The 25,068-nt window shown below is 43.9% G+C and overlaps 1 protein-coding gene across 2 annotated transcripts; it reads left to right on the top strand.

Moving 5' to 3' along the window:
- Window positions 1-221: 221 nt before the first annotated feature.
- Window positions 222-25,009, top strand: crocc (ciliary rootlet coiled-coil, rootletin). 2 transcript variants are annotated; one of them, XM_080301848.1, is made up of 37 exons: window positions 222-361; window positions 4,856-4,982; window positions 5,059-5,201; window positions 6,457-6,648; window positions 6,729-6,806; window positions 6,899-6,990; window positions 9,284-9,449; window positions 9,550-9,656; window positions 9,744-9,971; window positions 10,192-10,282; window positions 10,362-10,448; window positions 10,533-10,718; window positions 10,966-11,165; window positions 11,276-11,458; window positions 11,775-11,919; window positions 12,720-12,866; window positions 13,135-13,365; window positions 14,436-14,629; window positions 14,709-14,836; window positions 14,930-15,099; window positions 15,190-15,369; window positions 15,570-15,704; window positions 15,819-15,962; window positions 16,308-16,546; window positions 16,630-16,789; window positions 16,892-17,059; window positions 17,162-17,585; window positions 17,854-18,017; window positions 18,118-18,238; window positions 18,448-18,611; window positions 19,010-19,225; window positions 19,963-20,187; window positions 20,267-20,416; window positions 20,551-20,751; window positions 21,322-21,453; window positions 22,684-22,857; window positions 24,223-25,009. In XM_080301848.1, exons 3-37 carry the CDS (start codon window positions 5,067-5,069, stop codon window positions 24,319-24,321), a joined length of 5,856 nt encoding a protein of 1,951 aa, XP_080157974.1. In that variant the 5' UTR covers window positions 222-361; window positions 4,856-4,982; window positions 5,059-5,066; the 3' UTR covers window positions 24,322-25,009. The 2 variants fall into 2 exon arrangements, with proteins under 2 accessions (XP_080157974.1, XP_026023688.2); XM_026167903.2 differs by lacking the exon at window positions 222-361 and adding an exon at window positions 4,236-4,513.
- Window positions 25,010-25,068: the final 59 nt, after the last annotated feature.

Here is a 25,068-nt window from a genome sequence, read left to right on the forward strand (position 1 = left end):
GATAAACATCTGCATCACTAAAACATAAAACACTAAAAAAAAACACTAAAAACTAAAACATAAAACACTAAAACATACACACACTTTTTTTTAAGATACTCGTTTATTTGAGTGAATAACAGCGTTCATTCAAAATGCCAGCGCGTTATGGAGCTCGGTGTGATCATATGATAGACCCGCCGCTGATCTGTATGAACTGGAAGTCCCTCCCCGGAAAAAGCATGGAGAAGATTTCGAAACAAGGCGACCCTGCGTGCAGGGAGCCGACGGTCCGTTTGTAAGTGCCGGGATGAGCTTCGTGCCTGCTTTTGCTGTGTAAAAAGCCCACGCAGAGGAGAAATGGAGAGACGGCAGGAAAACGGTGAGCAGAACGAGCAGCCGAGGAGAGATGTTTATCAGACAGGGAAGCGGATGTTTTCACTGCTAAAGCTGCAGCAAACACGACATGATGTAGGTGTAGATGGTGTTTATATTCAGCCTCTTGTTTCCACAGCAGTCACGATCTCCTCCTCTGATGGTTGGGTTGCGAAAAAAGTCTCCGTTTAATTTTGGTTGGATGCTGCGCGGCTTAACGTGCAACCATCTCCCTCCTCCAACTCCTCCAACTCCTCAGACTTTTGAAAACTTGGGCGTGTCTTTGTGGATGTCGGTGGTTTCTGTGCTTAAAGAGGATGTTGGCGATGAATCGTTTGGCCGTGTTCTCCTTTATATGCACATAATAAACGAGAAGCGCAGAGGCATCTGCTCAGGAAATCAGTGATTTAAGGTCGGTGCAGAAGAAGTCCCGTTTGTTTAACGTGTGGGGAAGAGCGGACAGTTTGGGGGTGTGTTCGCATTTGGAGATTCAGGATGAACAATTGCGCAGACCGACAGATTTTTAAGGTTTAATTTCACTGAAGTCAGTACCAGTTATTTCCTGTCACACCAGTAGGGGGCGCCAAAGATATGAATAAGTTTAAACTGAACTTTTCGTTCCTGGGAAATGAAAATCTTTCATTTATTTCAGATTAGAATACTATGGTTTTACGCCAGCCACTTTATTAGTACACCCTGCTTGTGCGGGACCCCCGCCTTTAGAGCTGCTTTAATTCCTAGTGATCTTAGCTGACAGCAGTGTCTCCTGTCTCCTTCTGCATGTCTTGGTTGGAACAAGTAGTTATTGGAGGTACTGTTGCCTTCCTGTTATTCACCTCCGAGCTCTGGCATCTATGAGGCATCTTCTCCCAGAGAAGTGCTGCTCATTGGATATTTTCTCTTTTTAAATCCTAGAGATGGTTTTAAGGGAAAATCCCAAGAGATCAAAAGTTTCTGTCGCCACATCCAAAGTCACTTTAATCACCTTTGTTCCCCATTCTGATGCCACGTTTGAACATCAGCAGGTCGTCTTGACCGTGTCTATGTGGCTCAATAAACTGAATTACTTTCATGGGGCTGATTAGACATTTGCCTTAAAAGGTGTGCCTAATGAAGTGGTCGGTGAACGGGTGTCAGGCGTGACAGCATGACTGATGATGTCACAACACATCAGTGTTTTGTTGTTTATTCCTGTAAGTTTAAATTTCAGTCATTCAGAAATTTAAGTCAGCATTCACCAAAGTCATTACAGTCCAATGAAACTGTTGTTAAAAAAACAAAATAACTTTTTAATTAAAGGAAATAAAATCAAAGCTAGAGATTTTTTGAGGGGGAAAACATCTGGAACAATGTTATTACCGTGTTATTACAGTCTACTGAGCATTGGGATGTCTAACACACTAAATCAACATCCTTTGGGAAGTGCTGTTTGTATTGCAACATCTATTCAGAACTTCTGAAAAACATGCCCCTATCAAATACTCTTAAAATTATAATAATGAATGTACAAAATTAAAAGTAAGAGTCAAATTACTAAAAGCTAAACTAAACAAAAAGACCAACTCTGAAATCTAACTTGATGAAAATAGAAAAACTCAGAAACTTGGGGGGGAAATCCCTGTAATAATAATAAAGCTGTAATAACTTTGAGTTTTGATGTTTATTCCTGTAAGTCCTTTTGTATTGGGCCTTTTTAAGGACATTTAATCTGGTAGTACTCGCTCCCCCAGGGCCCTGTGTGGTTTCAGGGGTTATAGGGTGGAGGGATGGTAATGTGTACTGTAAGAGAAAGTACTCAGAAGCATAGAAATGCAAATGGAGTGTGAGCGGGAGAGCTGGGTTAAGGCAGAGTGGGGGGTCTGGTATTGACACAATGATCCTCTTGTCTGTAACCTTGACAATTCAAACGCCACACAGTGCAGCACACACCCCGTCATCTTCAATGCCTGTGTCACAAAGCAAACAACAAAGCAGATGCTTTGTTTAACTTTGTGCTAAAGTTGCTAATGTATTAAAATTAAAAATGTTTAAACGCTAAAAGAAGAAGAAGGAGAAGCAGAAAACAAAGTCAAGTGTAAAGATACGAAATATTTGTGATTTTGTGAATTATTCCGATTACAGCTGCTTGAATGTAAAGATATAATAATGGAGAAGATGTCACCTCTTTGCTCCCCCAAAATTCCTGAGCAGGAACAATACCCTTCCCACAGAAAATATTTATCAGAAATGAATAAAGTGAAGAAAACTGTGGATACACCATAATGTTGTTACAATCCACGTATTCAGTGGGAGAAATGTTTTGTCACTCATCCAAGTGACTACAATAAATAAATAAAAAATAAATAAAATAAAGTAGATCTGTGAAACGGTACTTTAGTAAAGTATTTTAGTAAATGTACTAACTGTGCATGCTCTCATCCAGTGCACGCTGTGGGTTTTACAGTATTGTAGTCTGATTGCATTGGTGGGAGGGGGGTATCAGTAAGATTCAGTCATGCTGCCCCCTCTGGATGTACCCCTGCCCTTCAGAAATGAAGAAATACCCCAAACCCACTAGTGTAAAGCTATATCAAGATAACATTTTATACCTTCCCTTTTTTGATTTTGCAAACACGTATTCATAGTTTCATGAAGCAGATCCAAACTGTGATGACAGTCATCACCCTAACACCAAAAATACTGAACAGCACTAAAAGGAAAACTGAAACTGACTGAGGCAGCATATTTGGTTTTGTCTGGACTTGTCCAAACACTTTTTTAAAACTACTGACCTTAAATATGTTTTATGTCATGTTTAGACTACTTCACTGCATTTCAGAGGAAAATATGAAACCCTTATTCTACCATTTAAGTGACAGTCACAACTTTTCAAAGACATAAAAAAGTCACACACACACATCCATGTGCAGAGCACTTAACACGTAAAAATATAATACAAGTGTAAATGGATAGATCTGATCCTTTTTGTGTTATTAAAACTAAGAAGTGGCACAAATTATCTGGATTAATAATAATAATAATAATAATAATAATAATAATAATAATAATATGATTGCAGTGACAAGATGTTATTTGTTATAACTGCTTCTTTGACTGGCAATAATTTTGTACTTTTAATTAACCCCTTAAGCTGGAGGATATTTTTAATTATTTCTATTTTAGTTATTAATTTAAAAAGATCCTTAAAAACACTCAGTAACAGCTGCACTGCTGCACTGCCACTACTTATGCTTAATCGAAACAGGAAATTAGAGAGTAAACTCCAGCGCTTTGGTAGAAGCTTATGCTCTGTTGTTTTTTGTTTGTTTTTATTTTTAAACCCTCATATTCAAAAAGTGATTGCTGCTGTTTCTGTGGTTGTTTTATTTTTATTTTTTAGTAAAGTCCATTCTTTGCTTGTGTTGGTAAATAGACTGTAGTCAACTTGATTTATGAAAGGCTCATATCTTGGACAGGTCACTCTGAAATAACCTTTTAGTCCTAATGAGACCTTTGACCTGGATAAATAAAGGCTACATAAAAGTTACCTAAATGAGAGATGTTTCACAGATTTTGGGTCAACAAGTCAGTTGTAACAGACGGTCTGTGTTTTTGGCAGATGATCACTTTTTGGCACGACGCCGTAAAGGAGTTTAAAGATATCTGCTGCTTCTCTCGGTGGGCTCAGGAGTGCCGTAACTATCTGAATCAATATTAACATACTGACGTCACAAAAATCAGGTTAATTGTTCGGTATCTTCTCTCAACTGCGAGGCTCGAGAGTAGCTGGATATCAGTGACGTGTGGAGGGCTCTGAATGTGAGAAGTGGGAGTGTGGTGGAGGAGGTGGGGGTGTGCATTTTAAAACCTGCTAATCCTGCTGTCCTCAATCTCTGCCTCCCGGAGGAAGAGGAGGAGGAGGCGACGGGACGGACGCGCACTGCTCCTCTGCGACTAAACTTTGTCGGCTCATACCAAATAAGCAGCTAAGGCTCACAACTGTTTCATTTCCCCGCTCCTGCTGCAAAGCAACAGACCATCGCTGACACCGTGAAGACGTAGCATTTATTCGGAGTTAATCCTGTTACCCGGAGGATTTTAAATACCTGCCAGTGCGATGAGCGCTGCGGAAAACTCCGCAGAAAGCGACTCCAGCAGTAAACTGGAGTCTGTGATCCAGGTGAGGCTCGCCGGGCCCGCTCCAGCTCACTTGATCATTTCATTAAATGACACAGGTGTGGGGCAAATAATAGCGGCTCATCTGGGGCGTGCATGCGCTTGTTTCTGTTTGGGAGCAGTTTTGTGTATCTATTGCGCAGCAGTCGTGGTCCTGTGCCTGTCGTGGCACCGTTGGGTTTGTGGCACTTTTCAGACACATTATTGTGATCACTCGGTTTCTGTCATGTGTTGGGATTTTCTGTGTTTACAGCCTTATTTCATAGTTTCTCAGCTCTGTGTTGCTGATCTTTCTCTAAACGTCACAAACTAAATAAAAACGGCTGCGCCTGTCCTCCTCCACCAGAGGCTGGAGGAGAGCGTTCTGTCTGAGGAGAAGAGGCTGACAGTCCGGGGTCCTTCACCTGATGCCCCCCCTACATGTCTGCCAGCACGAGTGCGAGAGATTGTGACAAAGAACCTCAGCGACAACGGTGAGTTGCCACAGTCCTCTCTCCTTCACATCAACTCAGTGCCGTCTTTGCCTGACTTTGGCCTTTCTTTGAGCAGCAGGGGCCATGTCCTCGGTCATGTCCCTCCAGGAGGAGAACCGAGTACTGCAGGGGGAACTGGCGAGGTTGGAGGACCTGCTGGCACACAGCAGAGCCGACCGAGACGAGCTCGCCATCAAGTACGGTGCAATCAGTGAGAGGGTAAGGCAAGTCTCCAGGATGCCTGCAAACAGCACTTAGTGGTCATTTTGGTAGAATAGGTTGAGAGGTGGATGGAATCATTATAGCCTGTTAATCTCTTGCGACAAGTTCAAACACTCTTCAGGTGCTCTGGCTTTACACACATTTAAAGCTGAGGACCGTGCCACATTCCCTTTTCCTCATTTATGTGTTTTTTTGGGTCCTTCCTTTGTCTGAGATTTGCTCGTCTCCCAGGTGATGGGGGCTGGAATCAACTGAAGTGGAATGTTGCCATGGCGTCTGTCACCCTGGGTGACTGTAAACAGGGGCTTCAATGGCGAGGGGAGATGCAGTGTTGGGTGGGTGGGTGAGTTGGGTGCTACAGCTCATTTGGGGTGGGTTGAACATTACAAAAGGAATAACTGCAGCCTGCTTCCTAAAGCACGAAGAAACTGTGCCGGAGATCGTCCAAAGGAATCTTTTCTCTTTAAAGAATAAATAAATTTATATATGTATATTTTACTCTTGTAGGCTGTTGAGATGCCTGCTGCTTTAATGTCACACATAAAACAACCAATTTAAAGGAGAGTGTCCACCTTTTATAACTTAATGGACTCAATTCAAAAGTGTATTTAAAGTAATAACTGGTCTCCGCTTTGGGATACAGACACTCTGTAGTACTGAGCAGCTGGAATATATGTTAGTATGTGAGTCAGCTTTCTCTTAAATATAACGGAACTAAATGGCGCTCACCCTGTGCTGTTCAAAGTGCCAAAAAATGATTTATAAACTCAGCAGATGTGCCTCTGTCCAGATGTCACGATCAGGTTACACAAAATAATCCACAAACCTTCTTGTGAAGAGTTTCATTTAAGAGTGAACATCTATACAGCATAGAAAGAAAGATGTGGCTGAAAACAAAGTTAGTATTTCTTAAGTACTATGACCTCCATTTATGTAGTTTAAATGTAGTATTTTCCTTCATTTTATGCATTCATGTGAGGTTTCACAGGAAATGATCAGGATGTGTTTTGTACCAGTGCCATCAGTGTACGCACAAGCTGTCCAGAACAGCTGTTAAATGGTGAGATGGTTTGGGGAAATTCTGTTTTAAAGTCTGGAAAATAGTTCCCATCTCAAGTACTTAGCTCATTGAGAACATGTATATAGGTATTTTTGGATGCAGTCCAAACTTGGCAGTGCCATGCAGATCTGTCGTGAAGAAGTGTGAAATTAAACCCGACCCCTTGCCTCTTACCTTTCATTAAAACCACAGCTGGAGCAGGCGCTGCGTTTTGAAACAGGGGACGAAGACCACGATTCACCAGAGTCACGCAGCCTGGCTCAGCAGAATGTGGATTTGCGCAGGCGGCTGGACGAGGAACAGGCGGCCTACAAGCGCAAACTCACCGCATACCAGGAGGGGCAGCAGAGGCAGGCGCAGCTTGTGCAGAAGTTGCAGGCCAAGGTGCGTCTGTTTTATTTCCCTCTTCTGTTAAGTTGTTATTGATGAGGTTTGACTACTGGTGTTATTTCCTGCTCCTTCAGGTGCTTCAGTATAAAAAGAGGTGTGGTGATCTGGATCAGGCGCTGCAGGAGAAGTCATCTGAGTTGGAGAAAAACAGTGTAGGCGACCTCGAGTTTACTGTAAACATAAGGAAGCCGATTTTTATGCACAGGTTAAAAATAATATGTCCATGGTCATCTTTTGATTTTAGGGTCACAGCGAAACATCGAATGGTCGCCATCAAGATGAAGCAAGCAGCAACCTGGAGGATGCTTTAATCCGTCTGGAGGAGGAACAACAAAGGTGATGCATCATGAGAGAAGAGACATAAAATGATTTAGCTGTAAACCTGTAACGTCCTCAGACTGTTGAAAAGTATCAGTGCAGACAAACCAGAGATAACTCAGAGAAAATTCAATATTATTTATATAGTGCCAAATCAGAAAAAGGTAAAGATCCTGCAATATTAGAGAGAAAAACCCAACAATCAACCAGAGTAAACATCTGGTTAGACACCATGCTTTTAAAATTATTAGGGTTGAGTACAATAACCTCAGTTTTATCTGAAATTACAAGCAGAAGAGGTCATCCAGATCTTTGCTCCTTTAAGACATTCACACAGTTTAACTAATTGGTGTGTGTTATCTGGCTTCATGGATAGATAAAATTGTGTGTCATCTGCATATCAGTGAAAATGTATGCTATACCTTGCCTAAGGGAAGCATGTATAATGTAAACAGAATTGGTCCTAGCACTGAACCCTGTGGAACTCCATAATTAACCTTAGGGTGTGAAGAGGACCATTTACATGAACAAATTGGAGTCTATGAGATAGATATGATTCAAACCACCTCAGCACAGTACCTGTAATACCTACAGCGTGCTTTAATCTCTGTAGTAAAATGATGTACAATATTAAGATGTCAAATCAGAATCATTTGTAACCTCCACTAAAGCTGACGAGCTCTGAAACCTGTCAGGAACTCTTCAAATAAGCCATTCCTCTGCAGATGATCAGTTAGCTGTTTTACAACTACTATTTCAAGAGTTTTAAAGATAAAAGTTAGGTTGGAAATTGGCCTTTAATTTGTTAAAACAGCTAGCAGTGGTTTAATAAGTGTCATTGTAAAGAATTGTGGCACGTAGCCCATAAATAGAAACAGAAACATTAAAACCTGCACTAACACCATTTTTTTTATGTCAAACTTTTTTTTTAAATTTATTTATTTTTTTTTAGCAAAGTCTAAGAGGAAATTATTTAACTGGTATTTAAATAACACATTTACACTGTGACCCACATTTATGACAGCTGTGGTTGTGGGGATAGAGTGAGATGTCTGCTAATCAGAGGGTCAGGGTTCAGTCCCAGTGTTGAAATGTGTCTAAATTAGTGTGCCTGCTAGGTAAAGCTACTTTTGTCTGCTCCTTTATTCACAAGGAAGCAGCTTAGCAGGTTTCTACGCGTGTCTCATTAGGCAGATTTGTTACACCAGACGCCTGTCCTTAACCCAAAATGACTTGTGACTCCTGCTGGGATCAAACCAGAGACTGCTGCACTATAGAGGCACTGTGTGTGTCTGTGTGATTGCTAAAAAGTGTTTAAGAGAGCGGGACAAAAAGCTTTATTAATGTAAGTGTGGCCTATGATGTAGCAGCACTTTGAGTAGTATGAGCAGAAGACGACTGTATAAGTCTGTTTACCACAAGCATTCATACAGTGCTTTATTTTGTGCACTTCAAGCGTGTTGTCTCTATCACACTCACACTTCAGTGGCTGTATCCAGGACAGTTTTCGGTTCATTTCATCATCTTGCCCACATCTTGCCTTCCAATTATTAGTTGAACCTCCTGAACCACAGCTAGGGTTGCACTGACTCTACAATGCTCTCAGTGCAACTTGAGCACCGGCAGTTTATTTAAAAAACTTAAATTCAGCAAGGTCGTCCTCTGAGATCAAATTCTGCTTTTGGGAACATCACACTATGATAGCTCCCTTTGAAGCTGCAAATAAATGTATATGGATTTATTACTTTAATTTTACATATGCAACAGTCTTTAAAAATGAATTTAATCAACTTATTCTTGTTTTGTTTTCTTATTGTAAGGATCGATGGACAGAATTGATATAGATGGTATTGCACTCATGCAGGAACAGCGTATTTTCATGGCCTATGTATAGCAGATATGAATAGTTATCTAACTGCCAACATAAGCTGTTGGCCAGTTAGTCCACTGAGTTATTATTTTTAATTCTTTTTATTTAGGGACTGAAGATTTTTGTGAGACATTTTTGCACATGCAGCCAAAACTATTTTTACAGAAATGAGTCATGAGCTCATCTGTGATTGTGCTCCGTTGTAATTTGACTTTAACTTTTACACCAAAAACATAGGGAATATGAGAGTGAGCAGCCTTTTTTTAAAACCACGCAGACTCTAGTTAAGGAGGATTTCATGAATTCAGTCATGTATTATACCAAACATCTGCAGGCCTGATCAATCTTCTCCTTTGCGTTTTATTTAACCACTTTCTTTGTAAACAGCTTCAGCCTGAACTGCGTGTGTTATATTTGAGTGTTTCCATGTTGTGACTTCAGGAGCAGCAGTCTGTCTGCAGTGAATGCAATGCTGAGAGAGCAGTTGGAGCAGGCTGGTTTGGCCAACGAGGCTCTCAGCCAGGATATCCGCAGGCTCACTGCTGATTGGACAAAAGCCAGAGAGGAGCTAGAGCAAAAGGAGTCTGACTGGAGGAGAGAAGAAGAGGTGGGAGAGGGATGCTTCTTAAATATTAAAAGGAAATTCAGGAAAGTCTAAATTCAGAATAATCATTACTCGTTTTAATTTCCTTTGGCCTCCTGTTCAGTCTTTCCACAGCTACTTCAGCAGCGAGCACAGCCGACTGCTGACACTGTGGCGACAAGTGGTCGGGTTCAGGAGGCATGTCTGCAAAATGAAGAGCGCCACTGAAAGGTAAACTTTGTTCTCCTCAGTCTTATTTTATCTTTTGACTCGTGTTTTGTCTCTCACTCCTTCCCGCCTCTCTCCAATCTCCCGCAGGGACCTGTCAGATATGCGTAATGAGCTGGCTCGGACGTCCCACTCTGCTCAGGTGTCCTGGGCCGGTCTGTGTGCCACGCTGCAAAGTCGGGAGGGAGGAGCAGTTGTGGCTCTGGAGCAGGAGAAAGCTCTGAGGGTTCAGCTGGAGCAGCAGCTGAGAGGTCGAGTGGCAGAGATGATGAGCTTTCAGAGCAGGATGGACGCAGAGAGAAGCGAGCTCAACGTCAGGTCAGGGTGCCGAGCCGTCCTGCAGGCTTACAGTCGTATAAGTTGTTTTTAATCGAGCTGTCCAATAGGAGGAGCTAGTAAAAGTCCCCATTGTGTAACAGCAGGAAGACTTCCAGCACTTTTCATTTAAAACAACAAGAACTGACTCAAAGTGCAAAACTAAAGGTCCTTTTTACCGTCCGTGTGAGTTTAATTTCATATTGTCTGTTTTCGTTCTCAGGTTGTCCGATTTGGTGCGAGAAGGGGAGAGACTAAAGGGACAAATTGAAGAGCGTGACAGAGAAATTGCGACACTAACGAGGAAGCTCGAGGTGAGACACCAGTCACGGAGGCCATAATGGTTTCATACTGGTCTGCTTCATGTGCTTCATGTGAATCATTTCCCTTCAGGAGCAGAGCGGCAGTGATGAGACTGACATGCAGATGATGAGGACTCACACTGAGACGCTGTTAGACACACTGCGGGACATCGCTCAGGTAAACAACACACACATTTTTACATCAGCTGATTTCTCAGTGGGAACCCAGATGGAAGGGCTTCATTTTAACCTGCGTTTACAGACGGTTTCAGCAGACGGAGAATCGTCATCGTCAGAAGCAGATCAGGACAATTCTGGGGCTGGGATTCGTGACTCTTTCCCTCGAAGGCCGTCCTCTCCCACTCGACCCTCCTCGCTGTCTCCTCTCCCAGAGGCAGCGCTGTCTGCTCTCCGCTCTGCAGTCACAAACAAGACACTCCAGCTGCAGGTGACATGTTAATCTACAAACACAAAGGACCACACACAAACATGGAACTCTCTGACAGAGGTCACCGATTTTATTTGCCCCCCTTTTCTGGATGTTTAAGACAAGCTAAACGACTTAAAAATCAATGAAGCTCAGACATTAAGTGCTAAAATCTGTGGTGAGACTTTAAAATCTTTCATGTTGTAGGTGCTGTATCCTTGTAACACCGTCATCATCATTCCCTCCACTTGTCCGGTTGTGTTTGCAGGATGTTCGAAGCCGTCTGCTCTCTGCTCAGTCGTCTGTGCAGCAGTTACGAAAACAGCTTTCTGAGTCCGAGTCGGCTAAAAGAGACGCAGAACAGAGAAGCCAAACTCTGCAGCGGGAGAGGGACGCCGCTCAGAGAGAGAGAGAGGCCGCGCTGCGAGAACGGGACCGTGTGAAGCAGGAGAGAGACACGCTGGCCAGGTTTGCCAAACTTCACCTACAAAACTCGCCTCGAGACCCAACAGTGTATTTATCCTCAACTCTGCATTATATTCTCACATGCACACACACACATGTGGTGAATGTTGCAGCGAGAAGGTGAACCTGGAGAAGACGGTGCAGGCAGCGCAGAGCAGCAGCCAGCTCCTGCAGATGGACTGCGAGAAGCTTCAGCTGACCGTGGCGTCCGTGCAGCGAGAGCGAGACCACGAGAGGGAGGAGAAGGAGGCTGCCGTGCAGGAGAGAGACCGGGCGAAGGCAGAGACGCTGAGGGTGTAAGCTGGCTAATTCGTAGAGATTAAGTGAATGTGATGTGGGCACTAATCCACACGCTGCACATGCTCACAGTGTGCCATTCAAAAGATCTGCATCAGCTTCCTCTACATAAGCATCTCAGTCATTAACAAACTCCTCCCTGTACAGCCCCAACATCTCATTTACAGCTTTTGTGTAAAAGTTTGACTCTGTTCACAACTATTGTGCTGTCCAGTCGTCCCTTCCTGCAATAGAACAACAAGCTTCACACACTAACAGATACACACCAAGAGTCCTGCCTGATTTTCAGTGAACAACACGTGTTGCCTCAAACAGACAGAAGCAGTTTGATCAGAGCGAGAGTCGAGCCTCTGCTCAGCGTGGCGAGTTGTCTGCAGTGAGGGAGACTCACCAGCAGGGGGAGGTTCAGAGGCAGCTGCTGGAGCAAGAAAAAACACAGCTGTCTGAGGCGCTGGCTCGGGTAAGAAAATAGTAATAGTCTGTGTATTTGTCAGAGGTGAAACGCTACTAGAGTACTGCCAGAGTGCAAGGGAGCGACACTCTGCCACTTTTTTGTTTTGGATGTATTTGTTGAGATGAAATTAAAGTTAGTCCATTAAAATTCAGTTGTCAGTTTCAAGGTTTTTCATGCGAGAAAGTTAATGAAGGCAAAACGAGTGGTGGAAGTGTTCATGATATTAAGGTGCAGATTTAGTAGCAGTGTCCCAAAAACAATAGAGCATGCTTCTTTCAGCGCTAAATGTAATGTTAGACTGTGTGTTGCAAATATCAGTAAATCAAGTATTTTAAATATTTTCCCTCTGGTGTTTTGTGGAAAGGAAAATCCTACAAATACATTTGCAATAAGGCCACTAAACAACCTGCAGTGTCTACGGCTTTCAGCTCCAAAGCTGATGCTGCACGTCTTCAGACAGCAGCTTTGTAACGCCAAAAGGGGGAGTTATACGATTATTTTTGCAGCTGACCTCATAAATATATTTTTAGGAGTTTCCCTTTCGAAGCGCTGACTGTACGACTGTACATGTCGTCTGTGACACAGATTTCAGCTTTTTGAATAGTTTGTCATGAAGCAGCACTCCTCTGGAGCTCCTGCCTCCACGTGAGCTTTCTGATGTAACTAAAACTCAGAAGACTTTATGTTTTTAAGTTTAGTCAGACATTCTATTCAGTTATTCTTGAAAACTTTCAGATAAACTTGTGGTGCAATAGCCCGACTGCTTAAACAAATAGCACCTGTTTGACCGTGATTCTTCCCTCCAGGCTGAGAGCAAAAACACGGAGCTCTGTCTGCTGCTTAACAAGCTCCAGTCTGAGGATGCAGCTCTCAGAGACTCTCTGGCAAAGATGGGCAGCATGAACGAGGGTCTGGCACAGGACAAAGCAGCCCTGAACACCTACATCCTCAAGGTAAGGGAGCTGCAGTGCTATTTAAAACCTCCACATATGTAGTTTCAAGCCCATTTGATATGAAATACTCTTGTGTCTCTGTGGACGAGAGTTAATGCCAGTGTAAACAGAGTAATGTAGTTAGATTCAAATTCAGGTGTTGCAAAACTGTGATTGGTGTGCGTCATCACCCTTTTCCATCCCAGCCGAGTAAAATAAACAAACCTGTTCTAGATTTTAAGAGGTTTTCAGGCCTTTAATGTGACTTGCTCTCACCTCTGTGTCTAAGCTCGAGGAGGAGAAAGCCTTCCTGCAGACTCAGAAACGCGACGCTGAGCAGGAAAAGCTGACCATCAGAGATGAGCTGGTCCGGCTGGAGCAGGACAGGCTCGAGCTGGAGTCCGCCCGCATCACACTGCAGCAGTCGCTGCAGGACGCCGAGCTAAGCCGTGTGGGGATCGAGGTTGAGCTCCAGAGTCTCAGGGCTGAGAGACTTAAGCTGCAGGAGAAAGTCACCCAGGTACAACTACACATTACAGGGAGTGCAGTATTATTAGGCAAGTTGTATTTTTGAGGGATAATTTTATTATTGAACAACAACCATGTTCTCAATGAACCCAAAAAACTCATTAATATCAAAGCTGAATGTTTTTGGAAGTAGTTTTTAGTTTGTTTTTAGTTTTAGCTATTTTAGGGGGATATCTGTGTGTGCAGGTGACTATTACTGTGCATAATTATTAGGCAACTTAACAAAAAACAAATATATACCCATTTCAATGATTTATTTTTACCAGTGCCTTGAATGATGGATGTTGCATTCCTGTGCACATTGTCTTGTAAATAAGAGAACACTGGAAGATATTTCCTGTTTGGAAAACACCGGTCTATTACCAAAGCTTGGTGAAAAAGCAGTCGAAGCAAACAGAATTCAAAATCTGGCATTTTAACTATGACTGTTCATTTTTATAAACCCCAAAAGACGAATTTAAAATATTTAAAACACCCATTTTGGCCCATGTTGTTTGCAACATGGGCCTAAAGCGTTATTTTGAATGACCCAAAAATAAAGGCAGATAATACGACCACATGGCTGATTTCTCGCCTCAGTTATTTTAAAAACACATTTAAAAAAGGAAAGGAAAGTTTTTAAATCAGACAAACTGTTGGTTAAACTTTGAAACCCAGAAGAACGCAGCAGAGGAGAGACGTGTGTCCGGTGTGTGCAGGTTGGTTTTTGCAAGGTTGATGAGAGACCGCTCACATACGACACTGTGACATGCAGTACCTTTTCTGTTTTTGAATCATCATGTACTTCACACTAATTATAAATAAAAGTGGGCCTTGATATAAACCATGAAGCTGTCTGATATAACAGTATGAAGGTGTTTCAGCTCCTCTCTTTTTAAGGCTTTTGAAAGCCGTTCTCTGATTGGCTGAACTTTGCAAAGAGAGCTGTGGGCCTTAAATGACAGTGACAAGTACATCTCTTATAACTGACATAACAGAAACTGGGTGTTTATAGGACTCTGAAGTCTGAGCTTTTGGCTCACAGAGGTCACTTAACTGACCTCATCATTTTGTACTCGACAGCTTTGTGGCGAGGTGACCTCTTTGGGTTCTGAGTTAAGTCTCGCTAGAGGAGAAGGCCAGAGGAACGAGGTGGCCTTGGAGGAGGTCGGCCGCAGTCAGGCAGAGCTGGCCCGGGACAAAGCGGCCCTCGTGGTTCAGCTGACAGCATCTGAGAGGGAGAACGCCATGCTGTCTGAGGAACTGGCTGCTTTCAGGTATGTTTGGTTTCAGACTTGGTTAATTACTCAAAAGTGCTCAGTGCACGTGTGTGTAAGTTGTGGTTGTAACCTGCAGGTCGGAGCGTGAGTCCCTGGAGACCAGCCTGTTCGAAGTGCAGCAGCAGCTCGTTCAGGTGGAAACTCGCAGAGAGCAGCTGGAGACAGAGAACCAAACCCTCAGAGTCCGCTGTGAGACGGCTGCAGGTGAGAGGAGACGTGTTTTTTATAATTAAAGATAATAAAAGTTGGTCAATAACAGGAAAGCGTTGTATTTGTTTTCCTGATTGTGATTTCCAGCTGAACTAAGGCGCGTTCGCTCAGACGGGGAGATTGCGTTGGCCCAGGCTGAGCGGGAGAAGCAGACTCTGAGTCAGACTTTAAATGCGGCACAGCTGGAGGCGCAGCAGGCCTTGCGCAAGGCCTCCTCTGAGCATCAGGAGGAGGTGGAGAGACTGGTCTCAGAAAAGGTGAGTGGGTTCAGTGGATCACTGTTAGTTTAAATGCTATTTGTATGAATGTTTTTACACTTGGATGAATGTCATCATGGTGTTTTGCAGGAAGTTGTGCGGCACAGCTTGCTGATGGAGCATGAGGTCACGCTGAGAAAGCTCAGACAGGAGATGGAGGATCAGCTCAGCAGAGCAAAGAGAGAAAAAGAGGAGCTGCAGGATGAAATGCGGACTCTGCAGCACGATAGAGATCAGTGTCTCCTCCAGGCTGAGACGGAGAAACAACAGGTCTGATCCCAGCCTGTGAAACTATTCAGCGTCTAGAGCTGTATTTATTCATCAGATAGCATGTGTCATTTAAATCTTTGGTTTAAAACAGATTTCTTAAAATAATGTCTTTGTTAGAAATGCCAGCATGGCTTAGGCTGTTCCTTCCCCCCTTTTTAAACTTTGTTTTAGTGTTAACCAGACATTTTCTGTCCTCCCAGGCTCTTTCCTTGAAGGAAGCAGAGAAGACGGTTTTGTCTGAGCGGGTTTCCAGCCTGCAGGCTGAACTGTCAGCTGCAGCCCTCGAGACCGAGCGAGTGGCCAGAGAAGCAGCTCATTACAAAGAGCAGGAACAGGTGACGGGAGGAAACGTGGAGGGTTTCACTTCCTCTCCTGATTTGTATTTTGTTGCTGTTGTTGAGGCACGAATGAAAGATTAACTACAGCATCACCCTGTTTGTTTTCCTCAGATCAGAGTCGGCGCTCTGACCAGCGAGGTGCTGGAGCTTCGCTCTCAGCTGGAGGATGCAGCCTCCGCTCGTGAGAGGGAGCTCCACAGTCTACAAGAGACATGTAGTGATCTCCGCTCGCGTGCTGACATCGCTCTCAAAGAGGTAGATCATCCTCTACAAGAGCCAAAATGCATAATATCAGATACCAACATCCCAACATATACCTGGTTTCCACTGATGTGTCGAACCATGACTTGATGGCCCACATTTGAACGGATTTGAGAAACAAGAAGTTAGAAAATAAATTGCTATAAGAAGAACATCAAAGCGAGGAGAATCTGCCACTGACCATCAGTGTTTACAACTTTTTTGCATCTGTGGAAGGTTGTAGATATGGGCAGAGGTCAAATATGAAAACATAAAACAGTTTAATTAATTTGTTTTCATGCTGGAAACAAACAAATGTTCTGTCCAGTGACCTCATTTCATCTGATTTTCACCCACCAGCTGGAGCAGTGCAGAGCCGCCCTCGCAGCCACAGAGGAGAGCCGAGACCAGCTGAGGCGGGACTTGTTGGAGACTGAACGCCGCCTGAACCAAACTCAGGACTCAGCAGAGAGCTACAGGAGAGAGGGCACAGAGCTGCGCCGTGGCTTCAGTGATGTCACCAAGGAGAGAGAGGCTCTCAGCCAATCAAATACTTACCTGAGAGAAACTCTGCGAAGTGCAGAAACTGAAAGGATCAGGTATGCATGAGATTGGCAAAGTAACCAGGGACAGAGACACAGAGTAGATGAGATGTGTAAGCAGTGTGTGTGTGTTTTGTTAGTGTGAAGCGACAATGTGAGGAGAAGGAGCAAAAGCTGTCTGTGCTGGAGGAGAATTTGTCTTCCACTCAGAAGGAGGTGACAGAGCTGCGGAGCTGCCTGAGAGAAGTTGAGAGATCACGACTGGAGGCTCGGCGAGAGCTGCAGGAGCTCCGCAGACAGGTCAGGCATGCAGTCATCTCTCTCACATCTGAGCAGAACCTGGGAAATATGTTGCACACAGTTTTGCCTCTAAATGTAAATTTTCCTTTTGTCTGGCTCCAGCTGAAGGTCCTGGATGGAGAGAAGGAGCAGAAGGAGAGGGAGGTGGCAGAGCTGCAGACTCGCCTGTCGCTGGAGGAGCAAAGAGACGAGGAGAGAGGAAAAGAGGTTTTCACCCTCAAACAGAAGCTGGCTGAAGCCGAAACAGCCAGAGAGTCCCTCAAGAAAGAAGTGAGAGTGGAGCAAAGTGAAGAAATTTCCAGCTCTTTGTTAATCTTGCTGTCCTCAGTGTGTCACTGCTGTCTCTTCTGTCTTTTTTTTATGTTAATGCAGCTTTCCATGACTCAGAAGCGTCTGCTTGAGTCTGAGTCGGGCTGGCGCAGCTGCGAGAGAGAGCTGACCGCTCAGCTGCAGGAGGCTCGAAGCTGCGAGAAGAAGCTTCAGGACGAAGCTAAGAACTTGTCCCTGCGTGCTCAGACGGCCCAGGACTCCGCCGCTCACTGCAGCCTGCAGCTGAGCGAGGCGCAGGGCCGGCTCGCCGCCACTGAGTCGGAGCTGACCCGAGCCGAAGCCACGAGGAGGGACCTGGAGTTTCGTCTGAGCAGCCTGCAGTCGGCGCTGACGCGGACGCTGGGCATTGGAGCGAGTGGCAGAGGACCCAGGGGGAGGAGCCCAGGAGGGAGCTCCACATCACCTGGCAGCATGTCACGCCACCACAGCGTCTCACCTCTGCGCTCCTCGCTGTCGCCTCCTAAAGGTGAGAAGCAAACACGAGGCCTTTGTTTCATTATTGTTGCAAAGTGTATTTAGCTCTGAGACAGGATGTTTCATCACTCTGATAAAAAATGACTCCAAGGCTCTTCAAATTTTAGCATAATTATAGAAAAAAATTACTGCTTACTGACACTCATAACGAATAACATGAGGAATTACTTTTTGCTGGTCTTGTCTCTGTAGCATTATAAGAACCGTCCTTCACTCCTTCAGCTATCTCAGCGTAACATCTTTCTGTTTCTCCTGTACAGAAATTCGAGGAAGCACCCCTGACAATACTTTGGGCTCAGGCGCTGTATCTCCTGAGAGAGGGGATACACCGGTGCCTCTTCTTCAGTCAGAGCTGGACTCCGAGACTGTGCGAAGCGGTCTCAGAGACTTCCTCCAGGAGCTGCGTGATGCACAGAAAGAGAGGGTAACGGGGCTGCGCGGCACGAAAATGACAGTACATAATAACTCGAGGATAATCTCTTTGTTTGTGTAGCTCAAGTCTTTGTTTATTGCTAATTTTGAAGGATGATGTCCATTGTCAGCTGGGGGCCGTGCAGCGGGAGCTGGAGGAGCTGAAGGTGGAGCGGGACTCTGCTATGAGTCGACTCACTCAGCTGCAGTACTCCATGCAGGAGTACCAAGAAGGTTAGAGAGTTTACCCAAGTTGTTTAGAAAGAAGGAGATTTTAGATGAGCTCAGGGAAACTTTTCGCTTTCAACAGTCCGCTTTCAAAACTCTGAAATAACCTTCATCTGCACAATGAAGGCAAGCTGCCCAAAACCCATTTCTGAGTAGAATTAAAATTAAGTCCGATAATCTACTGCAGGCTGTGTTGTTTGGATGTCTCATTATAGGGAAGCGTGGACTGGATGAGCGCCTCACCACCACCCAGATTTTGCTCCAGCAGCAAGAAGAGGCGGTGAGGAGAGGAGACAGAGAGCGGCGAGCTCTCAGCGACCGGGTGAAGGATTTAGAGCGAGCGCTGCAGGCCTCTGAGACGGATAAGAAGCACATACAGGTACTCCATGTTTTGTGTTGTCACTCACACAGCAGTGATCCCAGCTCGGCTACAGTCAACATATGGTAGCGCAACAGAAGGACAATAACGGGAAGCGTGCACTGTCGACAAATGTAATAACAACAGATGCTGGCGCACACTCAGTGTTGCACCACCTGTGGAGTCCCCTGCCAGCTCTCCATATGTTTGTTTTTAATGCCAGCACCTTTCAAAATGATTCACCTTCTGGGCTGTGTGTGCTACTGAGTGAATCTTTTATCTGTTGTATTTTTTAGAACAAACGTATTGAGAAGACAAGGAGATTGTTGAGCTGTGGCTCCTCTCTGTTTCTAATTGTCTGTTCAAACATAAGTGAACGTAGACTTAATATGACCCTTCTCCTCCATCCATCTCTGCAGGATCAGTTAAATAAGCAGCGTGCTGCCGAGATCCGCCTGGAGGTGGAGAGGAAGCGCCTGCGGGAGGCGCTAGAGGCAGCTGAAGCTCGCGCCACCAGGGTGGAGCTGGGGAGGCGCAGTCTGGAGGGGGAGCTGCAGAGACTCAAGCTGAGCCTGGGAGACCGAGAGGCTGAGAGTCAGGCCTCCCAGGAGCGCCGCGACTCTCTCGTCAAACAGGTACAGAGCTGTTTATTTATGACTCATGATCAGCTTAATGCGATTAGTTGGGCCTGAGAATTTCCTTCTAATACAGGAGATTTAATGTCACTGATCAGCTGGTGAACATTTAATTATGATTTAAGGCTATTATTTATTCTTATAGTCTGCCATTTAGCCAGACTGATGTACACTATAGTGTTTACATATACAAATAAAGCAACGACTTAAATACAAAAACATCAGAATTAAAAACTTAAAATCTAAAGAAACAAAGCAATCAGCGTCAGTAAAAGTTACCTTGAATTCATAAAAGTCCCATTAACTAAATATAAGAGATATAAGATGGATTTAGATTAACAGATTTTGCAGAAAGCGCACCAAGAAATCTTAGAAACAGTGCTGCTCTGTCTCCTCAACCATAGTCGACATCAGGTGAGATCTGCCGGGGCTGATGTCCTTGAGATAAAAAGCTTTGCTGTGGGGGGCAGCCTCTGCTCTGTCGCACCGTGGATATGTGAAAACTAGTTTCAGTTAATCCACCACTCACTCCTGGTTTCTGTTTCCAAGGAAACATTATTAGTTGTAGTGATTATTCACTAAAATAAAAGCATTATGCAGCAGCTGCACTTTATAGTTGCGGTCCTGGTCGCTGCACTACATTTGACAAAAAGCAGCACTGAAATCTCAATTTGATTAAAAGAAAAACAGTTTTTTTTGTTTTGGCCTGAAATAAACTGGTTTTGTACTAATTGCAGGTTACTGAAGGAGAAGCCCGCGTAGCTCTGCTGCAGAGAGAGGTGGAGATGCTGAGCCAGACTCTGCTCAAATCTCAAGAAGGTGAAACTTTACTCAGAGAAAAAATCACTTCTCTCAACCAGACGATTCAGGAGGCGGCGGCCCTTCAGAGCAGCACGCAGGGTCGTATGGCTGCCCTGCAGAAGACGCTCAGCATGGCTGAACAGGACAGAAGGCTCCTGCAGGTGAGAGAGAAAACAAAGGGCTTCAAACAGCGTGGCTCAGATGTGAATGTTGACGTGAGAATTATTCTATGCCGTTAAGGAACAAATGGATGCATCCCGAGCGTCATTAGCTGAGGCGAGGAGAAACACGGCCACCCTCACTGAGCGCGTGCAGAACCTGCAGACCGAGCTGACCGAGAGTGAGCTGCGGCGAGAAGAAGTAGAGTCTGAGCTGAAGAGCGCTCAGGAGGTTAGAGACAAACAGATCGCCAGAGACGCTCGTCCACCTGCAGGGCTGCCGATCTGAAGCTGTAAAAGAGTAGATTCTGCACAATGCTGAACTCAGGCCGGTGTTCTTGATAGATTTCTGTCTTCCTCCGTCAGGCTCTGCGACAGCGCTCAGCCAGTCTTGCGGAGGCTCAGCGCAGCGCCCAGTCGGCTCAGACAGAGCGGGCCGCTGTGGAGGAGCGGCTACGTGCGCTGCAAAGAGCAGTCGCCATGCTGGAGACGGAGAAAAAAGATGCAGAGAGGCAGGCTGTGAGGCTGGAGAAAGACAAGAACGCACTGAGAAACACACTGGACAAGGTCAGCGCTGTGTCAACACGTGTTTGTTTCTTTGTTTGTTTTCTTTGTGACCATCTGACATTAAAGATATTAGATTTATATGCCAGTTAAGATTCAAAATGACCTGCAGAGCCTTATAGCTACACCACACACGCTGATGCATTAAAATTACTTTTAAATAAAATATCAAAACAGCCTGAGAGAAATAAAATGTTAAAAACGTCGGATAAGTACGAGCTCCTCTACAAAATTGCCTCCAAGCAAATTCTAATTGTATGATATCATTTATATAAATCATTATAAAAACATGAGAAGTTGATTCTTTTAGTATTCTAATAAATATTTAATATTTACTTCCCTTCATTTAAATAAATGTTTCCAGAAATTCTGAATAAGATATGACATTTATACACATATAAAGTGTTTCCTTTGTCTCTTAAACTATAGAACTGCACGAAAACACCGCTCACATACTGTGTTCACCATCTTGGATGAGTGTTTTAGTCACCACACCACCACACCAGCTCGCGTCCCTGTTTTGAACGGCTTGCTTCGCTGTTGTTACATGTCCATGGTTACATTTTTCATCAGGTTGAACGTCAGAAGCTGAAGTCTGAGGAGGGCACGATGCGGCTGTCTGCAGAGAAGAGTCGCCTGGATCGCTCTCTAAACACAGCCGAGCAGGAGCTGCAGGAAGCACAGCAGCAGATACTGATGCTGCAGGTAGGGAACGGCCGCTGATGGAGGCAAAAGACGACCAAACTGCTGCCGAATCCTGCTGAAAGATTTTGTTTACTTAGCTGTGGCTGGATACGTCTACTGGAAGTGAGGGTTTGTGCAGAAAGAGCGGGCGAGAAGAAAGCCAAGCAGATGTTTCACAGTGACAAAATAAACCTGAGTTCTCGACTTGAGCAATGAGCTTAAAAAGACTTTAAAATGATTTTTTTAACATGCAAGGTGACATAAATGTGTAATAATCTACATTTTTCCCGTGGATGTAAAAAACAAGATTAGTTTTAATGTTATATTGTAAAGTTTAAGTTCATAAAGTGACATCTGAGTAATTTTCACAGATAACCAAACGACTGGACCAAAGACACGAGATAGTTTTGGGAAAGCTTCATTTTAATGATGCTAAAGTCTTAACTATGTTTTTCTATTTACCACAGACATGCCAAAAACAAGCAAATAAATTAAGCTGCAGTGGGTTTTGGAGGAATTTTGAAACGCTCATTAAAGTTGTTTATTTCAGGTCGGTTTAACATTTCAGACTTCTCCTCTTTTCTCCTCATTCAAGCCAAACTTTTCCCAAGCTGCAGAAATGTGCTTTAACCGTCGCAGTAAATCCCAAAGCTTTAACGTTCGCTGCAGAGTTTTAAAGACTGTGAGGCTAACGGCCGTGTTTGGAGTCTTTTTTTTGTTGCGTATTCTTCGATTGCTGAAGTCTTAAAAAGAGGAAAACACTTTGTGTTGTGTGACCTGATTCCTGCTGCAGGTTTGTTTGCGTGAACCATCACTGATTTGGTGGAGGACTTTAAAAGTCCCAGGTGTCACTAGATACCAGATAATTTCATTTCTTTGAATTTACTTTTTCTAGTTCACAGATCTGGAATCAGATTTGGACATGACTTTATTAGACTATGTGATGTCTTCTTTCATTAGGATGATTCACTTTTCCCGCATTTTGTCTTGCAAATGACACACAGCTTGTAGTTGACCTTGTTGGACAGCTGTTTTACATGTTCTTAGACAGGCTCGCTGCAGCGCTCCAAACGATATGCTTTATTATTATTATTATTATTAATTTTTTTTTTTTACTCTGTTGTAACTCCATCCATAAAACTCCAGTCGTGTTGGCTTACCTCCAGATGTTCCTCTCCTTTTACATTTGGTTGTCTTCCCGTGTGTGTGTGTGTGTGTGTGTGTGTGTGTGTGTGTGTGTTTCATGAGTAGACTCAGCTGGCTGAGATGGAGCAGTCTCACAGTTTGTGCGAGAGTTTGGTGAGGCAGCGCGAGGAGGCCCAGCGGGAGGCGGAGAGGCTGAGGACGAGCTTTCGGGATATCGAACGGACGCTGGGCACTAGAGAGCGCGCTCACCGGCACAGAGTCAAAGGGCTGGAGGAGCAGGTGCTCACATTGTGCTGTGTTAAAAGCTTTTTTTCTCTTTTTTACCAAGTTCACCTGTAGACACACCTGATGCTGGTGTTTCTGTTGCTTTTAACAAAGTTGTTCAGAATATATATATAATCCATCCATCCGCTTTCGCTTATCAGGGTCGTGGGGGGCGCTGGAGCCTATCCCAGCCGTCATAGGGCGAGAGGCGGGGTACACCCTGGACAGGTCGCCAATCTGTCACAGGGCTAATACACAGAGACAGACAACCATTCGCACTCAAACCTATGGGCAGTTTAGATTAGTCAATTAACTTATCCCCACAAACTGCATGTCTTTGGACGGTGGGAAGAAGCCGAAGTACCCGGAGGGAACCCACACAAACATGGGGAGAACATGCAAACTCCAAATGTTACTTAGCTGGATCCAAGTTTCATTGAGTATAATAGATATGATGGATCATATCTGTGGCACAGACACATCTGTGTTTCTTTCAACATCAATAATGTTGCTTCAGCACAACTGCTTAATCAGTCTCATTGTTTTTTACAGGAAAAAAAACTAATAAAATGATGGTGCTTGGATTTTTTTTCAACAAAACTTCATCTTAAAATGTTGTGCAAACACAGATGGAACAATGCGATCATTAGTATGTTGAGGTGGGAAGTAACAAAAGTACAAATATCTGTAATTTCTGCTTCTTAGTTTTTAAAAACAGGCACGCTATTTTATGTTTAAAGCATCGGAGGGACGTTTTTGTTTCCCAGCACCACACGACTTCAAAACAAGGAGAAAACATATAGTTTATGTGTCATTTTTTGCACTATACTCAGTAAGTTAAGTTAAATTAAATTAAAAAGTAAGTAATTAAATACAGAACCTGTATTGGTGATACAGGTGCATCACTTCCTGAGCAGCCTTTCTGGTGTGCAAGTGTTCCTGAGCCCATGGAGTGATTTCAATGACTGAATCAGTTTTGAAGTTTTGATCAGTTTTGATTCCTCCAGATTCTTCAAATGTTTTGATGATATTATGTGCCACAGATGATATTTGAAGGTTTATGTTGAGGAACATCACATTTGCATTACATGCATTTGCAGACTGGTGAACCTCTGCCCATCTTCACTTCTGAAACGCTCTTTTTATATCCAGTCACATTAATAATCTGTTACTAATTAACCTAATCAGCTGCAAATAAGTTCCTCCAGCTGTTTGTTTTTAGCATCACTTAATTTTCCAGCCTTTTGTTACTGCCTTCAAAATCCCACTCTTCTGTCCACATCTGTAACCTGCGGACTGGATTTAAAATTGAATCATGTCATCAGATTTAAAAATTACATGTTTAACTTCTGTTTGTTGTCACCTTTATCATTACTGCAGGTGTCTACTCTAAAGGAGCAGCTTCAGCAGGAGATGAAGAGGCGGCAGCCGTCTCTCCCGTCCTCCGTGGTGTCGGCAGGGAACCGAGACGCAGCTTGAAACCAGAAACACCAGCAGGAAACTCCATCTTGAATGTCTCATAGCAACAACGCTACTCCACGGTTACTGTACTGTTTCAAAGATGTTTTATTTTGTGACACTGAATGAACACTATTGTAATTTTGAAGCCTTGTGTTTGTTTGTTTTTTTCATTTTGACTCAAGAGAGAATAGGTGGAGCATTATGATTCAGCCAGCTGTGCTGAAAACACCAGCGGCCGGCCTGATTACTGGCAGCCATCTGCACTCGATCTTTGTCCAGCATATTCCCAAATTTCTTGTTCTTATTCAAGAATCACCACAGGACTCTCCTCCAGACAGGCTGGAATGAAAATCTGCAGATTCCTCCACGTTCATGTGAACAGATGAGGACAGAAAGGGAGGACTTGGGTTTGTTAGGAAACAAACAAACTGAGCATAATGAAGGAATTGTACTGTATGTTCTCTCTGAAACAGATTTTACTGATTATCTGATATATATATATATATATATATATATATATTTAGACACTATTTTACCACTGAAGTCTGAGTGCTGCAGTGATGGTGCAGTTTTTTTATTAGGTTAGTTTTACTGCTTTTTACTTTATGTATAAATACTGACACTGGTGATTAATAAGGACAGAGTCACTCGTTTGGACGAAGGGAAGCCATGTTTCCTGGAAAATAAACTTGGCTGTGTGTCCTAACTCATGTCTGCTCATTAATACGCTTCAATACGCTGAGCTGCAGCCGGGAATCACACCTG

Source organism: Astatotilapia calliptera, chromosome 5 (genome assembly GCF_964374335.1).
Source record: "Astatotilapia calliptera chromosome 5, fAstCal68.1, whole genome shotgun sequence".
NCBI lineage: Eukaryota > Metazoa > Chordata > Actinopteri > Cichliformes > Cichlidae > Astatotilapia > Astatotilapia calliptera.